Source organism: Littorina saxatilis, linkage group LG7, assembly GCF_037325665.1.
Source record: "Littorina saxatilis isolate snail1 linkage group LG7, US_GU_Lsax_2.0, whole genome shotgun sequence".
Classification (NCBI taxonomy): Eukaryota; Metazoa; Mollusca; class Gastropoda; order Littorinimorpha; family Littorinidae; genus Littorina; species Littorina saxatilis.
In genome coordinates, this window is record NC_090251.1 from 49,541,060 (window position 1) to 49,551,059 (window position 10,000).

The 10,000-nt window shown below is 42.8% G+C and overlaps 2 protein-coding genes across 5 annotated transcripts in view; both read right to left on the reverse strand.

The window, feature by feature from the left end:
- Window positions 1-10,000, reverse strand: part of LOC138971723 (transcription intermediary factor 1-beta-like) — a 102,187-nt gene that overhangs the window by 74,193 nt on the left and 17,994 nt on the right. Inside the window, exon 1 of one of the 3 annotated variants that reach the window (XM_070344515.1) lies at window positions 1,252-2,697. The exons of the other annotated variants lie outside the window; for them this stretch is intronic. Coding sequence (XP_070200616.1) covers window positions 1,252-2,370 — 1,119 coding nt within the window. The 5' untranslated portion in view covers window positions 2,371-2,697. Of the gene's footprint in view, window positions 1-1,251; window positions 2,698-10,000 lie in introns of those variants that run through there. 3 annotated transcript variants of the gene reach the window in all.
- The window catches only part of LOC138971722 (E3 ubiquitin-protein ligase TRIM56-like), a 52,792-nt gene continuing 51,240 nt past the window's right edge, over window positions 8,449-10,000 (reverse strand). For both annotated transcript variants that reach the window (XM_070344510.1, XM_070344509.1), the window contains exon 5: window positions 8,449-10,000. This exon is cut by the window's right edge and continues 1,919 nt beyond it. The gene's annotated coding sequence lies outside the window, so the exon portion shown is untranslated.

A 10,000-nucleotide genomic window follows, 5' to 3' on the forward strand; every position in this document is an offset into this window, starting at 1 on the left:
GGAGCAGCCACTAGATTGCCAATTTCAAAGTCTTAGGTATGACCCGGCCGGGGTTCGAACCCACGACCTCCCGATCACGGGGCGGACGCCTTACCACTAGGCCAACCGTGCCGGTCATTCAGGCAGGTGTTTATTTCGGAAGATCTGCAAGAAAATGAGACAGACAATACGCGCGTGGTGTCCACTTTACCTCATACAGTAAGCCAACTTGCATATGTTCACGTGACATGACGATGGCGTGGTCATTGCCGTGTGTCCTCTCTGCGGTCCGGTTGTTGTTGCTCAGAACAATGTTCTGGCCGTGGTTGTAATGGAAACTGAACACTACCTGGAACTGTCCAAAGTCATCAAAGTAAATACTTATCATTCTATTAAATATCGTCGAATGGAACGATCAACAAATAATTATTTGTCTTTTAAAAACAAATCTGTCAGTCACCCTGTCCAATCTTATGGGTGTAGGTACGTGTCTTGTAATTTAGTAACTTTTGATTATTGTTGGGTGGAACTTCACGAAGAATCTATTATTTGTATTATTATCTGAGAGTATAAATTATAAATGATACCACCACCATCATTACCGCCCCCCCACTCTCTCTCTCTCTCTCTCTCTCTCTCTCTCTCTCTCTCTCTCTCTCTCTCTCTCTCTCTCTCTCTCTCTTACTCTTTCTTTCTTTTTATCAGTATTGTAATCTACATGTTATGTTATGCTCTGGCTTTACTTGTAGGCGAACGGTATGTTATATGTCCGTCTGTCTGTTATGTCATAATGTTGTTAATATATGTCTTGTATACTTGCCATTTACATATATTTTATTATAAATGTTGAAGGATGAACGATGATACATTGTAGACGGATGCGGATATGCATGTTTTTGATTAAAAGCCCCACTGTGGTGTGCTTGGCAAAAAAAAAAAAAAAAAAAAATCAGTCACCCGGACCTTACCTCAGCCTTGCATAATATAATTATTCTAAACATATGCTATTGCTGTTACTTCTCCCACCACTACCATCGCTTTTGCAATGACTACTATATAACTAATGATGAAACCCACAACAACCATCACCGCCACCACTGCCACTACTTTTGCACAATCGCTATGAACCACTGCTGATCCTGTAACTCCCCCTCTTATATCTTTCCTGTTGACACTACTGACATCTACAGCTGCAGTTGCTACTACAAATTAAACATATGAATGATTTACAAACAACCGAACAAACAAAGAAGCACAGAGAAGCAGACTCACGCTGATAGCAGTGAAGACAGCAGGCACAGTGTTGACTTGACCCAGCTGAGCCAGGTCCTGCTCTATGCGGGTCACGACCCCTGGGTCAATCACCAGGCTGACCTTCGATATGACCTTGGCGTTGGCGGGCAAGGTGGCGCTGCAGTCGAGCTCCTGGATTCGCTGTTCCATGGATGACATCATGTCGTTGACAACGTCACCTTTCTTCGACCCTGTCGCTCGCTCTATGACAGCTTTGTGTGACGTCAGCTTGCTTCGCTTCTGCAGCAGGAAGCTCTTCCCGTCCTGCACCGCTTCCCTGTCGTCAGAGGTCGCGCCCTCAGCCAGCTGCCCGATGCGACGACGACAGGCGTTGAGCGCCGCCTGCAGACGGTCCAGGTCGGCCTCCATCTGTGCCACAGACTTCTTGGTGCGTGTCTCCGTGTCGTGCAGGTGTCGCTCCAACTCGCTGATGGCGCGGTCTATCTCCGCCTCCCCCGCGCTCAGTCTGGCCGCCATCTCCGCCAGCAGTGCACGTGCCTCTTCCGTCTTCTCCTGCAGATCCTTCAGCTGCGGGCAGCCCCTGTGTTTGGACGAGGCGCACAGCAGGCAGACGGACAGACCGTGGCTGGGGCAGAACAGCTTGCACGTTTCCTCGGGATGCGCCGCGCAGGTGGACGGGCGGCTTGCGGTCAGTTGCTCCGCTGTCAGCGAGGTCAGGTCCTCCACCCGGTGATGTTTGGACATCGACAGTTTGCCGTGAGCTCTCTTGCAGGCCTTGCAGAGCGTGTCGCCGCAGTGCAGACACAGAGAGGTGGCCGCCACGTCCTCACACACACAGCAGCTGTGGTCCTTGCTCAGCAGACGCTGCGCCTCCACTAAGGCGGCCATGGCCAGGTCTGTGGGGAATCCCTCCACCGTGTCCTCAACACTGCTGGCCCCTCCCTGTCCCGCCCCTCCCTCCACGATGGCACACCTGCAGAGCGGGCAGTGGGCCTGGGGCTGGGACTGCAGCCACGACAGCAGGCAATGGCGGCACAGAAGATGGCCGCAGGGCAGAATTTTGGGCTCCCGGAACTCCTCGTGGCACACGCTGCACTCTCGTTCGTTGGATTCCTCGATCACTGAGGCCGTCGCCATGGCTGATCGATTTGTCTGTTAAGAGTCGAAGCGTTCAGGCCGTCGTAGTGGAAGTTTTCCAAAAATATGTTGCAACAGTTGTCTCAAAATGTATGTTGCTGCTTAAACTTGGAATTACGGTACTATGCTGGCTAATTCGCTAAGGTAAGTCTATGAGCTAACCCTTTGCACACAAAAAAACACCCACAAAACCCTTGCCTCTTCTTGTTTGAAATACAACTAATCTTGTTTAGTCTCTTCGTTGTTGCCTTGATCACTTCAAATTGTTTGTGTTTTGGTGGAGATGCCCGAATGGCCGAGGAAGCGTTGTTTCTTCCTGATTATCCTGTACAAAAATAAATAAAAGCTAAATAAAACCTTGCCGACAGCCAAAATGTTGATGACCTTGGCAGTTAACAATAAGATTCTTAAACAAATTAGCTTGATTGATATTAACACGAAATAACATTTACCCGTATATGCTTTGGGCCCACACTGTCCATATAAACTACGGGTTGTGTATGGCCCATACTTTCAAAGACCATGTTGTTGTTGTTGGTTGGTTTTTTTGGTTGAATAAATCTTATCCTGCCTGTTGGAATAATGAGCGCTGTATATGACCAACACCACATGTACAGCGATAATATTCATAGTTAATATGTATAGCGCGGAGAGCATACTTAGTTTACCGTGGTTCGTGCAATATAAGCTCATTACTATTATTATAAACGCTGTAGCATTCTGTACGGGTCGTTAACGAGTACACAACATCCCGCTATGTTTTGTCTTTGTGCTTTTTTTTCAATAACGCATGGATTACCGTCAGCGATATACCAGTGTCTGAAATCGGAGTAAACTGACTGACTAAGACAAAATAATTATTGCCGTCTTTGATCTTTCGCTGACAGCAAGCGAGACAACTCAACCTTCTGATATGACAATAAAAACCCGTAATGATCTCCCTTCTATCGGACACGGAAGTGCACCTGAAAGTGTAGACTGTAACACTATGTACAGTCTCTGAGTGACCCCACTAATTTACAATGCTGTTCACCTCAGACATGATTAACGTAAGGTTGTAAACCACGTACACACGTACACACAATCTCCTTTAACAAAACACATCGCGATATGCATCGGGTGTGTGCACAGGGGAGTCGAATATCAGCCTGAAGCAAAAACTGAGGCAGCACCCAAACTAAAGCAGATCTTGCTAAGTCTGTCTGCAGCTATGGACAGTTAGAGGAAAGGATAAAAGAAAACAATCCAAAACTGATAAAACAGCTTCTTTCAAAAGAGTCATAACTATGCCACTCCATTACCAAATCGAAATACGCACGCACACCCACACTGAAATAACGTGGTTTTTTAAGAAGATACAAAACCGAAAGTAGTCAATGTTCGCAATGCATGAAGGAAATATACAAGGTAAGTAGTGTAAAATCATTGAATATATACACTTATCGCTCAAATGTTTACCTTTAAAGTAATGCAGTGTTGGAACATGGAACAGAATTGCCTTGTCGGGAGCGGCGCGTCTTCTTCTTTTTCAGTGGTCTGTCGTCGTCAGCGGATTCTAGCATACGGGCGAGTTTGTGGCGAGGCCGGTGCTCAGGTTTATTTGGCCCTCCATGTGCTTTTGCATAGTGTTGTGCTAACGATATCAGTAGAAGATCTTTGGTCGTGCCAGTTATGTATAAATTTGATCTCATTGCATTTGTTTAGTTGTCTCTTTCAAAGTTTTGTTGTTGTTGATCGTTTTCGGTTGTTGTCTTTTATATTTTGGTTTGAACAATGTTTTATTAAACCAAACATGATACAATAATACAACGATAAACAATGGGAACACGAACTCAAGCGAACGCTTATATTACGCGCCCTACGTAGTAGGAAAATAACACAAATATGATGTCGGACAAACATTACTCATAAACTGTGGAACTATCCAGATGAAAAGCATAGTTAAAGCAAACCAGAAAGAATAAGAAAAAGCTAGTAGGAGGAAGAGGGGGGAGGGTGGATGTGGGAGGAAAGAACGGTAGGTACATATAAAACTGAGATGAAGGTGGTTAGCGCATACAAAAAAGAATATACATAGTACATTATAAACTATAACCCTGTGGCCATTTTAAAAAATTTTTTTTTTTTTTAACGTTTTAGATATCTTATCAGTCAGATTGAGCGGATGGAAAAAAACACAGTCAGTGTGACGTGTTGTTTCTTATAACAACCCATAATATGAATTAAACATAACAGCCAATAGCCGGGTAAAGGTAGTAGTCGTGTAATTATATAATGTGAAATCTCCTAACGCAACAGTGTAAGACTTCACCTCCTGTATTCAAACTGAAGTCTTTTGAAGGGTAGCACAAAATAAAAGCAAGCACCGTCGTGGTGTCGATGCAGACGATTCAAAATGGTGACTCGCTGGGGAATCTGCAGTGCTGGGCTGATCTAGATCGATTTTTTCTCTGCTCTGAAGTCTTTACCGATCTCAGAACACGAGGTGAGAGGTAAACATGACGCAGACTACACGTATGTATTGCTGTGGCATGCTGTTGTGTCTCTAATCGACTAATGTATGCACAGAAGCCATCGATCGTTGTTGCACATACAAAAGCGTGACGCAGAACTAATGATTTTGTGTACTCCGCCGGTAACGGGGCGGGGAGGGGGCGGAGGCGGCTAGGCTATGGCTGAAGGTGCAGGGGTAAACGGTTTGTTGTTGTTGTTGTTGTTGTTGTTGTTGTTGTTGTTTATAAGCAGGTGCGAACTGGTGAGTACCTGTCTCATGTGTGTGTGTGTGTGTGTGTGTGTGTGTGTGTGTGTGTGTGTGTGTGTGTGTGTGTGTGCGTGTCATAGTGTGTGTGTGTGTGTGTGTGTGTCTGTCTATGTCAGCGACTGTGATTTAACTACTACATTCCGTCCTCTAGTACAGGCACACGACAAAAGTCACATTCTTTGGCACTTTGTTGAATATAAATTGCTGTTATTTGAATAACTTGGGGTGCTTGTGCGGGAAAAAAATGACTCGAAGCTGCAATGCATATTTACAAATGTATGCAGGATGTGTGTGTGTGTGTACGTGTGTGTGTGTGTGTGTGTGTGTGTGTGTGTGTGTGTGTGTGTGTGTGTGTGCGTGTGTGTGTGTGTGTGTGTGTGTGTGTGTATGTGTGCTTGCGTGCGTACGTGCGTGCGTGCGTGTGTGTGTGTGTGTGTGTGTGTGTGTGCGTGCGTGTGTGCGCGCGTGTGTGTGTGTGTGTGTGTGTGTGTGTGTGTGTGTGTGTGTGTGTGTGTGTGTGTGTGGCAGACAGACAGACAGACAGATGCTCTTTTGGTAAATAACTGTTCTTGTGGTAATATGTGTTGATCAGCTTTAGACAGTGGGATTTGGAAACAGGTAAGGTTTACATACCTAACACGAATCTACTTTTCTTCCCTTGAAATCAGTGTTTTTTGCTCGTTTGGAACATAGCTTATCTTAATTGTACTGATATCTATTGGACCCCTTTAGTTCCAAGTGTCGTGTATGCCTTTTAAGTTTTGTTTTTTCTCTTGAGCACACTGTTTGACGATGATAAAGGATCGACATCGACGCGTCATTCAAGTAATGATCAGCGTCAATGAAATAGAAATGTTTACCTTGTGATGAAACATTAAGCTGAGAGCACATGGTAAAACCTGTCAGCATTTACTCTTGTACTTTGATGTTACCGTCTTGGTGTAACACACAAGTAATGTAACAGCTTTTTTGTCTTCCTTCATGTCTTGCTTTAAGCGTTGAGATTCACCGAATGTAAATGACAAGTCAGTAGAATATTCCGTTTTAATTTGTAAGGGATTAACATTAGGAAAAGTAGTTTTGAATACCTACGAAATGAATTCGTTTTAATGATAACGGTCTACGAAAGAGCTTAGACGCGAACCAGATTGGATCAAATATGAGAAAAACAACATCTAATATATATAAGTCGAAGGGTATTTCAAAAAACAAGATCGATCTTGAAATAGATAAGACGATGGCTAAAAGGGAACACAAATATTGTCTGGCATTTTGGGGTTTAGCCTAAAAAGAGGAGGGTGGATGGGGGGAGGGGGGCGGGGGCGAGTGACATTGATTTCTTGGACTAACCAACCCTACTGATGCTTAAATAGCATTTCCTGCTTTTGACTTGAATTGAAACAGAGATTTGGGCATACTTTTTGTGCAATCCAAATTCTGACCACGCACGATAATGATGAATTCACTAGTTGACCTCACACTGCGCTACAAGTCAAAGAGTGCAACACTTCTTGCGGCTCATAATTAGCAGCGTCACATTTTGACTGAGAAACGTAGGCTACAACAGCTTCGGTGTTCTGAAGTTCTACTGGAATCTTAAATTATAGTAACTACGGTTTCTTTCTAAATGGAAAATGATTCGCTCTTATTCAATAATCTGGAGTGTTTTCAATAGCTTTTGGATGTGTTTTTTATGTTTTATTTGTTCATGTTATGTTATTGTTTTTTCTCAGTGCAAGTACTGACAGGTTTTACCATGCTCCGTGCAAGTTGTTGTTTCATTCCATTACTTTTAGCAAACATTCCACTGCTCTCAGCTTAACAAACTACGTATAGTTTTTCCGTGGCCAGTTGCATGGTTGTCTACTCAATGACATCACAATGTTGTCGGCAACAAGCGTTAGTTGGGCACGAGTCGACGAGAGGTAGCAATCCAGAGTGCATTGTAATTCGTTGACACAGAATATGATGATGGTTTGTTGTTGTTTTTGTTGTTGTTGTTGTTGGTGGTGTTGGTGTTGTTGTTGTTGTTGTTGGTTTTGGTGTTGGTGTTGTTGTTGTTGTTGTTGTTATGTATTGACTTCAGTTGCATGAACTATTGTGAATGAAGGGTCAAAACCAATCTGTGAACAAAAGGCCGCATGTCATTTTAACGATCTGCATAATTATGTTATGCGGAATTAATGTATACTTGTCTTTATTTACAACGGCTGATCCTTTTTATTTTTCATTTATTTATTTGTACAATGACTGAATTTTGTTCACAGCAACTGAGAAAGTTATCAGAATTTGAAATACGTACGCAAAGTTTGACGAATGAACAGCCAGCTTGAATGACGTTTGATTTTCTTCGCTGTAACCTAGTTATCATTCACCGTTGAGATGTAAATGTGTGTTGAAGCACCGTGATTGGTCCGACAGATCTGCCGGCCAATGGGCATTGGAGAAACTCGTAGAAAAGGACGAAACTGACTGACCCAACCCAGGCAACATGAGTGTGAACTGTGTGCTGTCAAAATGTACATTTGTTAAACCACTGTAGAGATAACAGTGTACATATGTAAATACCTGAATACAGATAAATACTTGTTGAATCAGAATTCCTGTGTGGGGGTTTCATATGTATGTGTGTGTGTGTGTGTGTGTGTGTGTGTGTGTGTGTGTGTGTGTGTGTGTGTGTGTGTAAGTGTGTGTGTATGTGTGTGTCTGTTTGTGTGTGTGTGAATGTGTGTGTGTGTGTGTAACGGTGTGTGTGTGAGTGTGCGTGTGTGCAGTGTGTGTGCGCGCGTGTGTGTGTGTGTGTGTGTGTGGGTGTGTGTGTGTGTGTGTGTGTGGGTGTGGGTGTGTGTGTGTGTATGTGTTTGTGCTGCGTTGTGTGCATTTGTGTTTGCTGCGCGTGTGGGTTTATGCGGCTGTGCTGTGCGAGCGTCCGTGTGTGTGTGTGTGCGAGTGTGTTCGCTATTTGTTAATAAGGGATGTGTTATTTTATTCGGAATTAACATTATCATTACATGTATGCTTGCAACAAGCCCAAACTTGTGAGATGTGCGGGAGAGTTACTGGTTCCGTACCACTTAAGAAAAAACTCATCTGCGTCACAAGCATGATATCCCAGAGCACTGCTATTTGCACCTTGCATAGTGCCAATAGGGTTCTACCATATAGTATGTTTTTATATTACCAGATGGTACACACAATAGACACCACACAATGTTGTTCTTTTCCTTCGAAAGGTACGAATCAAGAGACTGGGTCTTCAATAAGTACCACCAGGTCACTGGATTCGTACCACCGGTACTATAACAATAACCCGCAGGTACGATATGCATGACCTGTTTTATTCAAATATAAACAATACAACAAAACCGTTTCAGTCCAAAATTTGCGGCACACAGCATGGCAACAATGTTCGATTTGTTTTACCCTGATTTAACCCGTCTGTGATCGGGCAACCATGGTGTCTGTTGGGGTTCAATCTGTTGACCAATAAACCATGTACGCTCCAGTTCGAAAGGTAAGCTTCAAAAACGTAAATGAAAATTCTTGTTTCTTCTTCTACCAAACACGACAGTGGACTGGACAAAGGGGAGCAACTCTTTTCGAGCCTCCCATTAATTTTGACAACCCTGAGTTATGTCCCTTACCTACTTGACAGCCCACAGCTCAGCTCAAACAATGGTTACACATTTTATCAAAACATTGTAATGGAAAACAAGTCGCGCAAGGCGAAAATACAATATTTAGTCAAGTAGCTGTCGAACTCACAGAATGAAACTGAACGCAATGCCATTTTTCAGCAAGACCGTATACTCGTAGCATTGTCAGTCCACCGCTCATGGCAAAGGCAGTGAAATTGACAAGAAGAGAGGGGTAGTAGTTGCGCTAAGAAGGATAGCACGCTTTTCTGTACCTCTCTTTGTTTTAACTTTCTGAGCGTGTTTTTAATCCAAACATATCATATCTATATGTTTTTGGAATCAGGAACCGACAAGGAATAAGATGATAGTGTTTTTAAATTGATTTGGACAATTTAATTTTGATAATAATTTTTATATATTTAATTTTCCGAGCTTGTTTTTAATCCGAATATAACATATTTATATGTTTTTGGAATCAGCAAATGATGGAGAATAAGATAAACGTAAATTTGGACCGTTTTATAATATTTTTATTTTTTTTTTACAATTTTCAGATTTTTAATGACCAAAGTCATTAATTAATTTTTAAGCCACCAAGCTGAAATGCAATACCGAAGTCCGGGCTTCGTCGAAGATTACTTGACCAAAATTTCAACCAATTTGGTTGAAAAATGAGGGCGTGACAGTGCCGCCTCAACTTTCACGAAAAGCCGGATATGACGTCATCAAAGACATTTATCAAAAAAATGAAAAAAACGTTCGGGGATTTCATACCCAGGAACTCTCATGTCAAATTTCATAAAGATCGGCCCAGTAGTTTAGTCTGAATCGCTCTACACACACAGACACACAGACAGACACACACACACACACACACACGCACATACACCACGACCCTCGTTTCGATTCCCCCTCGATGTTAAAATATTTAGTCAAAACTTGACTAAATATAAAAAGACAAATCAGTTATCAATTGCAAACGCCCCGAGCTCAATTACAATCTAAAAACAAATGTGTTCCAACCACACTGTCACAAAAAAACACAGGTTAATAATCAGAACATTTGCTGTGATTTAATTGACTACTGATTTACTCTCCAAGAGAAACGGGCTTTGTGTACCTCACTTCATTTTTATCCCACATAATCTCCACCCCGGAATATTATTTACCTGATATTAAAAGAGCAAACAGTTGTTCTCCGCTGGCATACAGTAGCGTCTTTCCCGCTAAC